The 17,943-nt window shown below is 55.2% G+C and overlaps 2 protein-coding genes across 2 annotated transcripts in view; both read right to left on the bottom strand.

Annotated features, from left to right (window-relative positions):
- The window catches only part of DPH7 (diphthamide biosynthesis 7), a 16,533-nt gene extending 7,541 nt beyond the window's left edge, over window positions 1–8,992 (bottom strand). The window contains exons 1-7 of the mRNA XM_007458997.1: window positions 8,977–8,992; window positions 8,612–8,680; window positions 6,454–6,959; window positions 5,570–5,703; window positions 4,937–5,024; window positions 3,362–3,453; window positions 2,806–3,005 (exon numbers count right to left, since the gene is read on the bottom strand). Coding sequence (XP_007459059.1) covers window positions 2,806–3,005; window positions 3,362–3,453; window positions 4,937–5,024; window positions 5,570–5,703; window positions 6,454–6,959; window positions 8,612–8,680; window positions 8,977–8,992 — 1,105 coding nt within the window. The remainder of the gene's footprint in view (window positions 1–2,805; window positions 3,006–3,361; window positions 3,454–4,936; window positions 5,025–5,569; window positions 5,704–6,453; window positions 6,960–8,611; window positions 8,681–8,976) is intronic.
- A 1,138-nt stretch (window positions 8,993–10,130) lies between these two features.
- ZMYND19 (zinc finger MYND-type containing 19) overlaps window positions 10,131–17,943 on the bottom strand; it is a 9,127-nt gene continuing 1,314 nt past the window's right edge. The window contains exons 5-10 of the mRNA XM_007458996.1: window positions 17,823–17,932; window positions 16,840–16,899; window positions 16,034–16,140; window positions 15,293–15,433; window positions 10,455–10,635; window positions 10,131–10,274 (exon numbers count right to left, since the gene is read on the bottom strand). Of these exons, the coding sequence (XP_007459058.1) occupies window positions 10,131–10,274; window positions 10,455–10,635; window positions 15,293–15,433; window positions 16,034–16,140; window positions 16,840–16,899; window positions 17,823–17,932 (743 nt within the window). The remainder of the gene's footprint in view (window positions 10,275–10,454; window positions 10,636–15,292; window positions 15,434–16,033; window positions 16,141–16,839; window positions 16,900–17,822; window positions 17,933–17,943) is intronic.

The raw sequence follows: 17,943 nt of genomic DNA, 5'->3' as shown, positions 1-17,943 counted from the left end.
CGATCCACCACCCACCACCCATCCACAGGTACTTACTGAGCACACTACAAATCCCTATATCAGATAAAACGGATGTGGGATGAACATGATCTATGACAAGCTGGCTCAGCAGTCAGTCCATTCAGGCACTGAGCCTGTGTGTGAGCCTCGAATACAAGCTGCCATTCTGTGGCAAACCTGTGAAGAGAACCGGTGTGGCTTCTTTACACAGCGGTCTCTCCTCTCTCTCTCACTCCACATTTGCTCCACCAGGAAATGCTATCGATCGACCTTCACACCAAGCAGTCTTCCCACTCCTCCTCTCCACTGCTCCCACCTTAGCCTGAGCCATCCTCATACCTCACCTGCATGGCAGGCCTCCAGCCTATACCCTCACCCCCTTGCAATCTATACTCAACATATTAGCTGAAGGGATCCTCTTAAATGTCTTTTTAATTTATTTTAAAAATTTATTTATTATTATTATTATTATTGGCTGCGTTGGGTCTCCGTTGCTGTGTGCAGGCTTTCTCTAGTTGCAGCGAGCGGGGGCTACTCTTCATTGCGGTGCGCGGGCTTCTCATTGTGGTGGCCTCTCTTGTTGCGGAGCACGGGCTCTAGGCGCACAGGCTCAGTAGTTGTGGCACACGGGCTTAGTTGCTCCGTGGCATGTGGGATCTTCCCGGACCAGGACTCGAACCCGTGTCCCCGGCATTGGCAGGCAGATTCCTAACCAGAGAAGTCCCAGATCCTCTTAAATTTTAAAATGTAAGTCGGGAAATGTCATTCCTCTGTTCAATATCCTACAATGGCTTCATTCTACTCCAAGCAAAAGCCCAAGTCCCCGCTGCGGCCTGCAAGGCCCCGTGCCCTGTCTCTGTGACTCCTGACCTTGCCTTCTCTATTCTACCGCTCACTCATGTCATTCTGGCCATACTGGCCACTCTCTACTCTGAACACATCGGGCTCTATAATGCGACAATCTGCACCTGCCCTCAGCCTGTCCTAGCTTTCTTCTTCCCAAAGCCCTTGTCACCTGCAGCCCATAGTATGCCTAGCGTTCACTGTCCATCTCCCCACAAGCGACGAAAGTGCAATGAAAGCAGGGACTGTTGTCTCTTGCTCACGGATGCCTCCTGAACCCCGAGGACAGTGCTTGGCACGTAGTAGGTGCTCAGCAGATGCTTGCTGGATGGATGAACTGGTGCTGAATTGTGAAGTCACTGTCCGACTACACCCTTGCTCTGAGTTAGCTGAGCCTCAAGTAGAAGAACTCATCTACAAATGAGAACTCCACAGATGAAACCTTTATCGTCCTCCCCGAGTGGGTTCAAGGCTGTGACAGCGAAAACTCCAGAAAGGATCCCCTCTCAGGGGAAAAGAAGCGTTAAACACAAAATCATAATCAGGATGAGCAGGACTTCCCTGGCGGCCCAGTGGTTAAGAATCTATGCTTCCAATGCAGTGGGCTCAGGTTCAATCCCTGGTCAGGGAATTAAGATCCTGTAGGCTGCACAGCGTGGCCTAAAAAAATGAATCGATTGATTAATTTTTGAAAAGAAGAAGAGAAAATCAACAAGACACAGACTCAGAGGAGCAGTGAGTGGACAGAGATGTGTGATTTGGGTGAGCAGACCTTGTCCTGGGGCTGGGACATTAGGCAGGCACAGGTGTGTGACAGGGCAACACAGGGAGTATGGGGCTCAGCTGAAAACCCGCAGAGTGAGGCGCTGGGAGCATCCCTGCACGAGCGCTGCGGTGCTGGCAAGACAATGCAGAAAAGCTCAGGAAACAAGGTCTGGTTAAACACAGTGTTTGTGGAAGAGACACAGTAACTGAAGTCAGGAGAGCGGCAATGCGGAGCAAGAGGAAGATCCACACAGAGGTCAGAGGACCGTGAACCCTTTGGTGCGGAGTGAAAGGAGCCCACAAAGCAGAAGGAAGAGAAGCCAGAGAAAGAAGGGGAGAGTCCAGATGGCATGGCGTTGGTGACCCAGGGAAGAGAATGTGGTGGGGGCGAGGCGTCGGGCATGTGAACACTGCTGAGAGGCCAAGACGAGGCCGATGTGCTCCCTGGACTGGGCACCACAGCTGTCCCTCAGGGCCTCAGCAGGAGCTTCTGGGGGCCCAGTGAGATTGTGCAGCATCCTGACAGGCCAGCAGAACAGCCCTGCAGCCCTGGCCTCCCCGTCTCGCCCTGGAGCTCAGAAAACTACCAGCAACTGGACGCAGAAGGGGATATGGGCGCAGATGGTTTCTTGCCTCTGCAAATTCAGCAGCTCCTCTTCTGTCTTCTCTCAGAGACCCGTGCCCTCCCCTGCCATGAGCGTGAAAGGAGCTGACCTGAACGACCTCGTTCCCACGTCAGCATCCCGCTGCATACACACCACTCTCAGTACCAGGAAGTCAACCCTCTCTCTCTCACGCTTCCCTTTCCCTAGGAAGATAAACTACTCCAAAAGGGAACAGACAAGCCTGAAATGCATGACGAGTCACTACTGGACCCAAAGTACCAGGTGGAGAGCAAGGAGCTCCGACTGGATTTCCGAGTGTGAGAAGCATCCAACACTCAGAGTGAGGGCGGGGCGGCGGCTCCCAGGGGGCGGCTCCAACACGGGGGCACTGCCACCCAAGACCCTGCAGTGACTGCAGCAAACTGCACTTCTCTCTCCGAGGAGCAGCTAAGTGAGCACCAACTACAGCTTTTGCCGCAGAAAACAGACTCTCCAAAAAGGTCTTTGAGATCCCAACGTGGCCAGATCACGCCCTTGGCCCGTGCCTCCTCAGCAAATCTCCAGAAGGGGTGCCCAGTGGAGGGGTACCGACCTGAATACACGACTTCCGTCTGCCAGTAATCGAACGCAGCAGCCCAGGCCTCCAAGTGATGGGCCTGCCACGTGCCCACAGCCTGCATTCCCGGCCCTGCCTGGTGCGCCTGCAGGAGATGGAGCTGCCCACTGGAGTCGCTGCCAATGATCTTCAAAGGCTGGTCACTGGCCCTGGACACAGGGAAGCAGTGGGGAAATCTGGCTGAAATACATCCACTGACCCAAACTCATCGCCTCTTCTGGCTCCCAACCAGTGACGCTTTATGGCCCCAAGCAAGACCTGTCACAGAGAGGCTCTCCAGGACCTGGTACGGGGACACGCTTCTTAAGAGTCTTGCCTGGGCAGAGACCGAAGCTGCCAGTAGCTTGTCAAAATAAACCAGGGTCAGCTTCCCCTGATGAAAACACTCTTTTTAGGTGAGGACTGGCAGTGATTCTCACAGGCTTGGGGAGCCGCAATCAAGGCTCGCACAAGGTGGCTTTCCTTCTCTCTTGCATGAAAATACGAAGGGACCCTCAGAGGAAAGGCTCAGGCCCGTCGCCGCTGGCCTCACCTTCCGGCTTTCCCAGTGGACCAGTCCAAGGACAAGGCCAGACACTGCTTTCCCAGGGCAAAGCGGGAGAACGGCTGTAGTGTGTAAGAGTTCTGCTGGAGAGAAAAGAACGCCATCAAAGAGGAACAGCCCCGGAACCCTGAGAAGACTATTCCCCTGGCTTGGGTATGCCATGCTTTCCTCATCTACTCGGTGAACAACATGTGTCAGTCACTCACTCACAGCAGAACCTGAGGACAGGGGTTTCCCTGGTGGCACAGTGGTTAAGAATCCACCTGCCAATGCAAGGGACACAGGTTCGAGCCCTGGTCCGGGAAGATCCCACGTGCCGTGGGGCAACTAAGCCCGTGCGCCACAACTACTGAGCCTGCGCACCTAAAGCCCTCGCTCTGCAACAAAGACAAGCCACCACGACGAGAAGCGCGCTCACAGCAACGAAGACCCAACGCAGCCAAAAAATAAATTAAAAAAAAAAAAAAAAAAAAAGAACGTGAGGACACTGCAGACGGCCCAGGTCCTCCAGAAGCGCTCACACCTGAAGGAGGACTTTCCCACACATGTGACCCCAGGGGAAGCAGGTCTCTGCTTCTCAGACCCGTCGCTGTCCAAGCCCTCCTGGAGACTAATGCAGGCTCCAGGGAGCACCACTGGTGCGGGTTCCCCACTGCCCAGGCCTCCAGGGACAGAGATAAGGAGAACTTTCCTCTGATTCTCTTTCAGAAGCCACAGCTTGCCATTAAAATGCTGTTTCTCTTTTCTGAGGTCTAAGTTTTACTATCTAAGCAACCTAGACAGCGCTCAACTCCATCAACAGGGTTCCAGCAGCTGTATCCTCTCTTGGGTTTACCTGTTCCTGCCTCCAGCTCTGGTTCTAGATATCCTCCTCGGATATTTCTTCCCTCTTTCCTAAGACAGGGCTGCTGCTCTCAGCTGGCCTGAAGCAAGGACCTTGCTATACAAGCCCTCAGGTGCTGTGAATCCAAGGCCAGCTGGACCTCTGCTCCAATCCCACTTGCAGCACCTACATTAGAGTGGGTCCCCCCACAGACAGGGCACGGTCTTGTGGGCTGTTTCCTTCAACCCACTATATGCCTTCCCTGTCCCCTCCCTCCCCCAACATGTGGTCATTTTACAAATGCACGGTACAGGATCACTGTCAGATGCTTGGGAAAATACGGTACAGGATCACTGTCAGATGCTTGGGAAAATACACGTAGGAATCACGTGCTCCCCTAATTATCAATGAGAAACACCACTTTTACCCAGTAAATGCGCTGCTTTTCTTAGCCCCAGCATCATCAACCCAGGATGCTGGCCCAGGCTTTCCTTACAGGACTTTCAGGTCCACTGACAGCCCCTCTGCTGATGACACACAAGGTGTCCTCCCCTTGGAGTTAGATACAGAACCCAATAACTGAAAATAGACCATGTGCTACCTTGGAATGTTTTATGGTAAAGTTCACTGTTGAACAGAAACTATCCTAGAAAAATGTTTGTATCAGCACAGCCTCCCTCCCAAAGCCCCTCCATCCAGGTTCCTTCCACCCTCCACTAAGCCTGGCCCCAGTCACTGACCTCGGATCGCACCAAGCGGAGTAGCTCTATGGACCCAGAAGCATCTGCCACTCCCAAGAGTACATGGCCGGCCACCACAATGTGGCACCTGAGGAGAGAACGCACGTGCCGGTCACAACACAGGATGTGCCAGAGTACAGGAGAACACTATGCGCCCCAGTAACTCATTGTTTACATTTCAGCTCCAGGGAATTCCCTGGCGGTCCAGTGGTTAGAACTCTGTGCTTTCACTGCCGAGGGCCCAGGTTCGATCCCTGTTCAGGGAACTAAGATCCCACAAGCCGCGCAGCACGGCCATAAATAAATAAGTGTATTTATTTCAGCTCCAATACCAGGTTGGAGCCTACAGTTCTGTTCCAACAAGATCACTCAGCTTAGGAAGCAGAAAACTAGCCTCACTTCCCAGACTGACAGTACCTGTAGGGCTTGGAAACTGAAAAAGGAAACGAGCCCCAAGTCTACAGCATCCTCCAAGTGCCAACAGGCAGGCAGGACAGCACAGTAAAGAAATGAACCCAAACTTCAGACACTTCCCCGTCCTGTTGAATGCTGTCAGGCATCAGGCTCCTCTGACCAAACAATTAGGTACTCATGACAAATTCCAAACAAGGGGAACGGTTACCAAAGCTGTACCATTTCATGTCCAGTATCGCCGAAGTATCTCTTCTTTGGACCTCAACCAGGGGGCAAGGAGAGCTGTCCTCGTTGAAACTATACAGGTAGAGACGACCCAAACGAATTTGAGGCTCATCGACATCCAGTCCACTCTACAAAAAATGCAAATGTGTTCTCTGATTACCTTAATAAATACTGAGGAACCCAAGGGATGGGAAAAGGGACTGAGGGAAAGAAGAGGTTTGCCAGACTCCGGACCTCTGCCTGGGAGCAGCACCGATGATTTTCTGAGCTGGAGAAACGTCTCTTTTCTTGTACATGATTAATGAGTAGGTGGATAAACCCTGCTGGACCCAGGATGGGATGCTCCTTCTAAATGGGCCAATAGGGAGGAGCTACAGTTAGGGTCCCCACAGGACACAGTTTGCCTGGGAGAGTCCTGGCTTAGGCCTGTTGCTCCAGTGCCATTTTTCACTCTTAAAAGTATCCTGGTTTGGATCCGCATAGCTAGATGCCTTCAATAGATTACGTACAGCTCCTATGAAATCCCATTTTCTCTTTGCTCTAGACTTCACCCATAACCTTGACGACACGCCTGCAGAGAGACGACATCCCGCTTTCAGGATGCCCTGTCTCTAACCTACATTCTGGCCACAAGGCCAAGGTCGCATCCACACCTCCTGAACGACTCCACACAAGACTTTTCCCTTTCAGCCTCCCCCGCAGCAGATCACAGAGATCTCAAAGCCTGTGGTCGGCTCTGCCTCTCAAGAGCCTTTTCTCGCCCTTCTTGAGAGAGGAGTTCGAGTCTGGGGCTTTAGGTGCTCGGGAAATGCCACCTGAGGTCGCAGACCTGCAAACCCACGGTGAAGACCTCCCTAGGCCACGATGGCCCCGCGCACCTTGCTCTCCGGGTCGGCGGGCTGGTCCTCCGGCTTCCGCAGCTGGTAGGTGCCGCACGCCAGCAAGTGCCTGCAGCCCTCCAGCGGGCACCACTCCACCGAGTCCACGGTGTGCTCCGTGTCCACCGCCTGCAACAGCCGGACGCGACTGCCGGCCGCCCAGCATTCGGAGAAGGACGCGGCGGCGACCGGGGTGGCGGACAGCGGGCGGCGGAGAAGTGAGGAAGCCAGGCTGACAGCAGGAGCCCAGGGCCCGCGGCGCCAAGAAGGCGCACAGCCCAAGGGGCGGTACTTCTCCCACTTCCGCCGTCGTCCCCATGACTCCTTCCGGGGAGGGACTTCCGGCCCCCGTGGACGCCAGCGTGAGGCCGAGACCTCACGCCCCCTGCCGGCCTGCGGGCCTCCACTGGCCCCTCGTGCCACGGCGCGCCCCCTGCCGTGGCGGCGAGACGCGGGCCTGGGAGGGGACAGCCGAGCGTCCAGCACAGTCACGGGCGAGCTGGGCTCTGAAGGGGGAGCAGAGGAGAGCAGGGCATGGAGGTGGGGTGTGCAAGGGGCCTGGGCGTCCAGGGAGCATAGTCCAGGGTCTGACCCAAAAGGGCTGGGCCTGGGCTGCCCTCCCTCTCCCTGGTCATGTCCACCCCCAAGGAGCTGCCCACAGGGCAGTAAGCGCGGCGCATCGGTGGGCGCACATGTGCCTGACTGGACAGCAGAGAAAGGAGATAGGGTCGGCCACAGGGCCCCGAGCATGGGTGGTGGACGGGAAAGTGGACAGAAGGCATGGAGAAGAGCCAGCGTCTAAGCCCCAGGGGCAGAGGTCTGTGCGCCAGTTAGAGTTAGGATGAAGGGGAGGACACCCAGCACAGCCACGATCTGATTTGGTAAACCAGGTATGTGCCGACAGCATTCAATAAAGTCAGTGAACTCTACAGAACAGGTTTGGGGAAGGCAAGTGTCTGATATTGTTTTGGATTGAATTGTGTCCCCCAGAAAGATATGTTCAAGTCTTATCTCCAGCACCACAGAATGTGACCTTTGGAAACAGGGTTTTTAGTAACAGAAGTAATCCAGTTAAAATGAGGTCATTTGGATGGCCCTAATCCAATATGACTGGCATCCTTAGGAAGGGGAGGTGTGGTCTGTTAGACACCAACGGAAGACAATGTAAAGACTGGTAGGTCTCTATGAGGCAGGGACCACCTGAGGCTGCCGGAAGCTGGGAGAGCCTGGAACAAACCTTCCCTAGAGCCTTCAGAGGGAGCATGGCCCTGCCCACACCTTGATTTGAGAATTCTGGCTTCTAGGACCTAGACCATACCTTGTTTTCAGCCACCAGCTTGAGATAATTTGTTATGGCAGCTCCAGGAAATGGGACAAGACAAATCCACATGGCTACCTGGGTAGTTAGCCTGTGGTTTTTAAAGTGGTTTCTATCACTAGAAATACAGATACCAGTCAGCAGCTCAGATGGCAGCTGAAGCAGAGAAGCAGAAAAGTTTGGTCAGGAAGCCACAGGACACCCTGAAATGGCTGAGCCACACATCTTGATTTGATCTGGTACAAAAGGCAGTCAGGCCAAGCAGCCCCCTACACCTCGCTCCAAACAGGTAAACATGGCCCACGTTTTAACCATGAATGAATGCTGAACTTTCAGACGCTCTCAGATGTGTGGCTACAAAAATTAAGAGGTTCGGGGCCTTTAGAAGAGAAAAGAAACCAGGGGCTGGGTATCAAATAAAGAACAAGGGAAGCAAAGGGGAATAAAAACACTGTGTGGACCCTGGGGCAGCTCCACGAGGGCATCCACTCCAGGAGTCTTGATATGAGCAAACCCTAGGCCCCCATGGCCACCACCCTCTTAGCTCCAGCCCAGACTCAAAGAGTCTCTAACAAGTAGCACAAGACACAGCACCATCAGGAGCGGACAGCCACCAACTATAGCACCAGCTCCTGCAGCCACGTTGGACAGCGATCCCTGGGTCAAGGCTATTCCAGATGAGCCATGAGCCACAGTGGCAAGCATCCGGGATCAGGACCCAGCGTGGCATCCTATGGGTCGGCCGACACTCTGGCACTTCCCTTTCAATGTAATTTTCTGAGGAATAGCTGTTCACAAGACAGTCCTGGTCAGGAAACGTAAAAAGGCTGGAGGGCCGACCTGGCCACTCCCCAAAGAACACAGGCAAGTCACACAGCCTGTAGCCCAGGGCCTCCTCATCCCAGGAGCCTGTTTTTAAAAGCAGACTGAGCACACTCAGGGCCCCATGCCTGGAAGACTACCCAAACCTCAACACGCTGGTCTACACCGGATTCCCCACCCCCATGGGCCTGGCCAGAGCTGGCCTCTGAATTGGGAGTTATCCTGGCCCTGGGAACGTCCCGAGGGCTCGGGCCAGCTGTGGTCAGTAGGACAGTCTCTCAGGATCACATAGCCTCTTCTCTGACAGCTTTCTGAGCCCCCACTGGTGCTCAACCTGGGGTTGGGGGAACCCGGAACAAAAAACCCCAACCTGGAAGAGGCACCACAGCTGACCTGCATGGTAGCAAGGTCTTCTCAGCAAAAACCCGTGTGGGCACGTGGAGTCCCTTCACCTGCAGAAAACCCCTCCCTCGGGGTTGGAACTGAGCCTTCCCCCTTGCTCCCTGCATATTGCTATCACCCATTTCCCCAGTCCTGTTCTCCAGGACGCACTGCCCAGGAGGCCTCCAAGTTCTGCAAAAGAAGCTACGGAAAGCTCAGCTCAGTTCACAGACCAAAGGCCACAAAGGGGCTAGCCCCAGCCAGGGAAGCAGAGCACACACATGGCATCCTGAGAGATTGCAGAAACACTGCAGAAAGGAGGGCGTGGCAGGAGCCTGCAGGACCAACGTGGGGCCAGGGATGACCCAAGACGGATGTCGGCCTTCACTCTCCCTGGAGACCAGCAAGTTCCCAGCCACACCACCCAGCTTGTGGCCCCCAGGCGGCTTGGCCAGGTGTACAAGATGCTGCCCAGCCCTGAGATCTGCAGCTCCCAGAAGGAGCACAGGAAAGCAGTTCTCACCCCTCGGGCTGCTCCAAGTCGCAGGCGGACCTCAGCAGTCCTGCTGGGAGAAGCCCCCCGCCCCCGCCCCTCCCCAAGCTTTCAGGCGCCCACTGCATGAGTTCAAAGGGGCTGAGAACAGGGGCCAAGCAACTAACCACCCTCAGCAGCTCCTGTCACAGGACAGTGACATGTCTGGATCTCCCTCACACTCCCATGCAGCCTGGGGGTGGGGACGGCAGTCCTCACACCCGCACCCACACCACGGATGCCGGCCAAGGCGGAGAGCAGACAGCAGCCAGGACTCCGGGCGGTCCCACCCTTTACTTTGCCCCAACCTGGGCGGGCCGCCCTCCTCGGCTCAGCCGCCTGGAAAGTGAGTGTTACAGCAAATGACCCTATTTGTACTTTCTAACCCTCCCGCTGCCTCCCCCCCAAAAAACTGTACATGAGTTTACAAACATATTAACATATAAATAATGAGAAGCGTCCCAGGGGGCCTCCCAGCTGTCTCTGCTCCGCCGGGTGCGGGGGGTGGGGGCCTCCGGTGGCGGAGCCGGTGCAGGAACACAGGAACAGCCCCTCTGGTGGCCCCGGTCCAGCCGCCCGCCGAGCCCGCAGCCCGGGGAGATCAGAAGCCACTTGACCGCCCGGTCATCGCTCCGGCTCAAGCTCATGCTGGAAGGGGCGCCTCTTCTCCCGACAGTGCTTCTTGTGGGCCGGCCAGTCCTTCTGCTGGCACTGGGAGCCGCAGTAGCGTGCCACCTGGCAGCGCCCGCAGATGTTGAACTCCCGGAGCTGAAAGGACACAGAGGAGCAGCGCTCCGGTCACATGGCAGACCTGCGAGGACCTGGCCACCCGTGCGCCGAGGCCGGAGGGTCTGGGCCCTGGTCAGGCAGTGACAAAGGAACGGCCACCGCAGGAGAGAAGCCGCGAGAGGGCAGTCCTAGGGGAGGCCCGGCTCCCCCACCGCGCACCTGCTTCTCCATCATGGTGCAGGGCGGGTAATGGCACTCGTAGTAGGTGCAGGACGTCTCCTCCTCCTCCACCACGTCCCCGTTGGCGTTGTAGTACCGGGTCACGTTCAGGACGGGGAACTGCTCCTCTATGGGGTCCGTGGGCAGCTGCTGAATCGCCAGCCAGTATAAGCTTTGCTCCCTTAAAGAGAGAAGCAGGCGCTTCAGGACGCCTTGGCCAGGAAGGGTCAAGGTATGGAGGTGACAATGAGTGACCCCAGGGCGGACCAGCTGCTTCCTCTTCTCAGGCTGCCCCGCCCCCAGTTCTGCAGCTTGACTCTCCTTTGGCCCACCCCGCTGCCTGGGCTCACCTCTCCGGAACATCCAGTATGTAGCCTGTTTCATCTTCCCACTAAAAGGCACAGGGCAGGGCTTTGTCTGCCTTGCTCGTCAATCTCCCCAACGCCTGGGACAGCTGCACACAAGACAGGCACGGAGATCACGTGCTCGCGGCCCCGGGGGCGCCCACATCTGCCCCTGGTTGACCTGCCTGCCCGATTGCTGTGAGCTGCTCTACACCCCCCGAACACTTCTCTTGCTGGATGGGGCCAGAAGCTTATAAGTGCCTGCAACTGCCCCACAAGAGGCACAGGCCGTGGGGTGAGCACAAGGCAATGAGCGGCCCGCCCTGGGGCTGGCCTCCAAAGGAGGCATCTCCCGCACTTCGAGAGCAAATGGATGGGTGGACCACCCCCTTCAACCCACCCACCCTCTCTGGAGACCGGGCCGGGAGGGACTTGGATAAAAAAGGGAAGGGTCTGGCACAGCACTGTAAATCAACTATACTTCCAAAAATAAAAAGAAAAAGGGAAGGGTCACCCTCTTCTAATGTGACAGACAAAAATTAATTCAAAATGGATCAAGGACCTAAATGTAAGACCCCAAACAATAAAACTCTCAGAGAAAACATAGGACAAAAGCTTCACAACATCGGATTTGGCAATAATCCTGGATATGACACCAAAGGCACGTAACAAGAAATAGGCAAATTGGACTCCATGAAAAGTCAATTATTTTGTGCATCAAAAGAGACAAACAGGGACTTTCCTGATGGTGCAGTGGTTAAGAATCCACCTGCCAGTGCAGGGGACACAGGGTCGAGCCCTGGTCCGGGAAGATCCCACGTGCCGCAGAGCAACTAAGCCCATGCGCCTCAACTACTGAGCCTGCACTCTAGAGCCCGAGAGCCACAACTACGGAGCCCACATGCTGCAACTACTGAAGCCCACACACCTAGAGCCCGTGCTCTGCAACAAGAGAAGCCACCCCAGTGAGAAGCCCGCGCACAGCAATAAAGAGTAGCCCCTGCTCACTGCCACTAGAGAAAGCCTGCGCACAGCAATGAAGACCCAATGCAGCCTAAATAAATAAATAAATAAAACTTTTAAAAAAAGAGACAATCAATAGACAATCGATAGAATGAAAAGGCAACCTATAGAATGGGAGAAAATATTTGCAAACCATATATCTGATAAGGGATTTGTACCCAGAATATATAAAGAACTCTACAAATCAACCAAAAAAACAAACGACCCAATTTAAAAATGGGTAAAGCATCTGAATAGATATTTCTCCAAAGAAGACATACAAATGGCCAAAAAGCACATAAAAAGATGCTTAATTTAACACCACTGGGGGCTTCCTTGGTGGTGCAGTGGTTGAGAGTCCGCCTGCCGATGCAGGGGACGCGGGTTCGTGCCCCGGTCTGGGAGGATCCCACATGTCGCGGAGTGGCTGGGCCCATGAGCCGCGTCCACAGCCTGTGCTCCGCAGCGGGGGAGGCCACAGCAGTGAGGGGCCCGCGTACCGCAAAACAAAAAAACACCACTGATCATCAGGAAAATGCAACTCAAAACTGCAATGAGACCACCTCACACTCCTGGGATGGCTACTATCAAACAAACAGAAAACAAGTGTAGGTGAAGGTACGGAGACACTGGGGCCTCGGTGTGCTACTGGGGGGAAGGTAAAATGGCACAGATGCTGTGGACAACAGTGTGGGGCTTCCTCAAGAAGTAGACAGAATTATCCTATGATCCTACAATTCCACTTCTGGGTGCACACTCTGAAGAATCAAAAGCAGGGACTCGAAGAGCTCTTTGTACAACTGTGTTCACAGCAACATCATTCACGACAGACAAGGGGTGGAGGCAACCCAAGTGCCCACTGATGGATGATGGATCAACCAAATGTGCCACACACACACACACACACACACACACTCTTTCTCTCTCTCTCTCTCTCTCTCTCTCTCTCTCAATGGAGTATTACTGAACCTTAAAAACGAAGGAAATTCTGACACATGCTATGACATGGATGAGCCTCAAAGACATAAATGAGGCGAAGTGAAATAAGCCAGACACAAAAAGACAAATGCCATATTAATCCACTCAGATAAGGTCCAAGGACTTGTCAATTCACAGAACAGTAGGTACCAGGGGCTGGCAGAGGAGATGTGTGGGGAATTAGCGTTTAATGGGGACACAGCTTCGGTTTGGGAAGATGAGACAGTTCTGGAGACAATGGTAGTGATGACACATGACAATTTGAATTTGCTTAATGCTACGGAACCACGCACTTAAAAGTGGTTAAAACAGTAAATGTTATCTGTATTTTGCCACAATAAAAAGATTTTTTTAAAGAAGGAAAGGGTGAAAGTCAGGATGTGGGAGAAAACTGGCTACTTTCTGAGCCCTTCAATGAAGTCCTGGAAGACAGAGGTGAGTTTCAGTCCCAGCCGGCTTTTGAGGGCAGAAAGGGAGGAAAATGCACCTTTGCAAAGAGCACCTTCCACCCGGCTGGGCCGCCCTCGTGGCCCCACTGAAGTGATGCCAGGAAAGCAGAGCAGAAGGTACGTGCCTGGCAGGAGCTGTGCTGCCGAACCGCCCGCCTCCCATATGGGTTGATTCCTACAAAGAGCCACCATGCGGAGGCCACTGAGTGAGATGGAAGGATACGTGACGCCGGGCCAGCAGAGAGTTCAGGCCACCCTTGGGCTGGCTCTGCCCCGACAGGTGGAGGACTGCTGACGGGCCGACCCCAGGTCAGCAAACTAAGGCCAACCCCAACCCCTCTGCCCCTGGGCCGACCAGCAGGGAGAGGCCCTTGGGGTGGTCCTGGGCCTCCTGGGAGTGGTCTGAAGGAGAATGGGGCAGCTGGGCCATGGCCTGGGGGAGACCACCGGTGGGGCAGCCCTGGGTGTAACAGACCCTTTTGCAAACAGGTCTTCTTAACCGTGGTCGCCTCATCTCACAACAATACGTGGTGCTCAGACAGACAAATGCTGAGATCCCAGAAAGACAGACCCATCGCTGGGTGACACGGTGGGCAGTGTCCCTCCAGTGTCTGCAATGGGCAGCAGCAGACCTGCATGGAGCCAGGGAGGGTGAGCCCCAGGCCTGCCCTGAACCCATGTGAGTGCTGGACAACTTGGGGGAAATCCACAGAGGCTGGTGTTCTGCTCAGCTGCCCCTACACTTGTCCTGATGACACAAGCTTCCTTCTGTTGATGAAAGAACCCTCCTGCCCCCAGCACGGAGACAGAAGTGACTCAAAACAAGCTGACTTCCCCACGCCGCCAGACACTGCTGAGGAAAGCGGGTGTGCAGCCCTGGCAGCCGCTCCTGAGACCTGGAGGTGGCTTTGTGGCTTTCCACATCTCGGCAGGGGAGCCATTAAGGGTCCTATCTTTGCTTCAGCGAAATTGGGCTTAGTTTCTGTCACTTGCAACCAGAAGTCTAGACTCACGTAACCTCCAGGAAGATGAAAATCCTAACCCAGCTACCACAAGAAGATCAGCCTCCCTCAGGAGGGGGTCTTAGGATCAGCCTCTAACAACAGAGCAGAGACCCCCAATGCCTGGAGACCCACCCCCTCCCCTCGTACAGAGTTATGGATACCCCTCCAGAGCTACAGCAGCATCAGATTGGATGTGGCCTTCTTATACCTGGGGACCATCCCCCACCAGCAAGCCCAGCTGGCCGGGCAATCCCGCCATTTCCTACCTCCAGTGCGTGGGGCTCTACCAAGACCCCAGTGGTGACCACTGCAAAGATGCCACCCAGTCTCCATCCTAAGAAACACTGATACCCCCGCACCGACCTCACCGACTTCTGCCTGTAGGGGAAGTCAGTACCAGCACCGCCAAAGTCAGGAAAAGCTGCCCAGGGGCCCGAGGAGATGCACAGAAGCCCTAGGGAGCCCCTAAATGATGCACAGGTGGCCAGGGACACCCTGGCTCATTTTGGCTCCCATCCTGCTGGTCCCCCAGCTCTTCCTAAGGGCTCCATGAAGTCACAGAGGGGCTTGTTCCTGGGGCCACGGGAACTGCCCTTGGAGCATCCCATCCGCCCAAGTCCTCAGGACCAAGGAAAGGTGGAGGCCGAGTGGCCAACCCCCGAGCCACACTGTCCTGCTTCCTTTAAACCACTGACCAGATAAACTGTTTACAAAAGAGCATGACAGCAAGACCCATCTGTGTGCACAGGGGCATCCCTGAGATGGAGATGGCTCCTACATCTCAAGGGCGTCCTGCCCACCTACAGGGGACCAGCCCACACAACCCCTCTCCCCGTAAGAGCCAATTCAGAAGACCAGCCCAGAAAGATAAGCCTCCAAACGGTCTCCTCCCCCAGTGAAGAAAAAGAGGACCCCCGCACCCTGAGAGAAAACGGCCAAGGTCACCAAACCCACAGAAGCCTCAGAGCACAGAGTAGACGCAGGCCCCTCTTGGCAGTGAGCTTGGAGGGGCCGCCCTCAGGGGCATCTCGGCCACATTACCAGGCCCCAAGAAGACCCACCTCTGCTTGCTGGAGGTCTCCTCAGCTCTGGGCCGCCAGCCCCATGGCACCAGCTGCAGGTTGTCCAGGCGATTGTCCACAGTGACAGCGTTGAGATGCACCACCTGAAACCCAGGGGCGATGCCCCCCCTGTGCCGCTCCCTAGGAAACAGACAATGCTCCAGATAGGCTCCCAACCCTCCTGAACACCTCAGCCGTGTGCCCTGAACTGGTCCCTCGTCACACCAACGGGACCCATCAGGAGCAAGGCTGCAGAGAGGAACCCAAGTATGTCAGTCTGTGGCCCAAACAGGACAGGCCACGTGGACAGCCCAGCCCCTGGATTTAAGAGCTAGGCTGCAGGGAGCCAAGGAGGGAACCTGAAACCATCTCACTCACAGCCTGGAGGACACCCCACTTGCGTGGTCCCAAGCACTTCGGAACCTCGCTGTTCACACAGAAGAGAGGAAGGCCCTTCCCCAACCCGGAGGAGGGCCAGACCCCACCAACCCCCAGAGGAGGCTGTATCCCAAACACACCGAGCAGAAAGGGCGCTCAGCCTGCAGACTCTCTGGCTGCCCTGCCAGTGCCACAGGTCGCAAAGCAGCCACCCCTCCAGGATAGTGACAATGACACAGAATTAACTGGGAGACCTGGGGAAGGCACCATGTGTCAACAAGGGGTCTGCTGGCTCCATGAGCCCCGTGCACCTCAGGGCTTGCGCAAACCCGACAGGGCAAACAAGCAGCTTGGAACACCCACCACAGCAGCTCATGAAGGAGCCTTCCTGACCCCCTTCCTCGGTTCTTGTCAAAGGCGTATGCAAATATCTTAGCACCATTTCCATCTGCGTCTACTTCCATCCGGGCCTGAGAAAAAATGAGAAAAAGCTCTGTTAAAAAGCCTCTGATTATCAACAACATTCCAAATTAAAAAACAAGCCAGAGGGACAATCCCAGGCCTATTCCTGGGACCCTGGGGGTCTCCGGAGTCTCCCAGACACGTGGCACCAAGAAGCACTCTCCTCTTGTGGAGGCAAGACACGGTCACAAACCACTCTTTGCAAAACATTGTGGACACAGAGAAATAAATCTTCCTACCCTTAAAAAAAAAAAAAACAGCCCCCACCCAGTAAAGAAAAGATAAACCCTAGACCAAGTAAGTATAAAAGGGTGACATCTGAGGTAAGAGTGGGTCCACAGACTCGTGGAAGGAGGAGTGCATGGGTGAGGACTGGAGGCCGAACAGCTTCATCAGGTAGGAACAGCAGAGGGCAAGAGAAGGGGGGGCAGCCCTGGAGAGTCTCCCAGGGCACAGAAGCTTGTCCAACTGAACTCAATCACAAACATGACACAATTTGTCTCCTTTTCAGGAAGAGCCTGCAACCAGGCGGAAGTGGGGGAAGACCAGCATCGCAGAGGCGGTAGGGGGCTCCACGGGGCAGTGACAGACAGCTTGAGATGCTCGCGTACCAGGTCTTGCCCTCACATCACAGGGAAGAAAACCCACCCCTTATGACCCTCCTGGGCATGACTAAGGGCATGCCGGCAAAGGAACGGCGTCCTTACCTCAAAGGAGTAGCCCTCCACCAGCGGGATGTCCTGCTCATCTATCAGTGTGTACTTGGTCTGGAAATTAACGTTTCAAGACGTTACATTTGGAATCAGTACGAGGTACCGACAATGAGCAGGAGCCGCCCCTTGAGACTAAGCGAGCTCAGCAGACGAGGAGCCGTCTACCCTGAAAGCAGGTAGAGGTGCCAAAGCCTGGTCCTTCCCCACTCCCGACTGCGCAGAGTCGCGGCATCAGGCTTCACTTCCCATCTGCTCGCGAAGAACCAAAAGAAGTGCCACAGGACTGGACAGGTACTAAGCTGTGCATTTTAATGTGCTGATAAACCTAGTCCAAGAGTATGACGTCACTGGAGTAGAGGGAGGGGGCCGGGATTGAGGCAGAATATGCAGAAGGTTTCAGTTAACATTTATTTTATTTAAGCCAGGCGGTCCTCACACAGGTGCTCACTGAATCGTCCTTCCTACCTCTTTGTCTGTCTAAAATGTTCCAAATAAAAGTTTTAAGGGATGACATTATGCAATCAGTCACTGAGTTAGAAGGGACCTCAGAGCTGATGGGGAGCCCACCCTTCCCTAGTTAGAAAGTCACATCCCCTTGCAGGAAGGGCAGGAAACGGTCCCCAAAATGGACCAGTGTCATTCTCGCTTGGAAAGCTTTTTTCTAGCATCTGAATCAGTTTTACCTTCATCTGACTGCCTCTGCTCCTCTCTCCCACCAGAAGCTTCCGCCGCTGGTGATGGGAACAGGGTTCCCATCCAGGGTAAGGTCCGTGGCTGGTGCAGCTGCACGGCCGGCCGGCTCCTGGAAACAGCCAAGCCTCAATGCCCACAGGTGCCAGGAAGCCCCAGCCTCGAACACGCGGAGGGCGGGGCCAGGTAAGGGAGAGAAGCAGAGGGAGGCCCTGCTCTGGCGAGGCCCACTGAGGCTCAGCCAGACGGGGCCGCCGCTGGCAGCACGAACCCTGCCCGAAGCTCACTACGGACCGGCAGGCACAGGCGGCGCGCACACGCAGCTCTCGGCGAGGAGCGAGCGCGCCGCCTCGGAAGGGCCTGCGCTCCCCGCGGCCGCAGGCGCAGCCACAGCCCCCTGCTCCCCCG

Source organism: Lipotes vexillifer, unplaced genomic scaffold, assembly GCF_000442215.2.
Source record: "Lipotes vexillifer unplaced genomic scaffold, Lipotes_vexillifer_v1.1 scaffold636, whole genome shotgun sequence".
Taxonomy (NCBI): domain Eukaryota; kingdom Metazoa; phylum Chordata; class Mammalia; order Artiodactyla; family Lipotidae; genus Lipotes; species Lipotes vexillifer.
The sequence above is the reverse complement of the archived record's forward strand: the minus strand, read 5'-3'. Positions and strand labels throughout refer to the sequence as shown.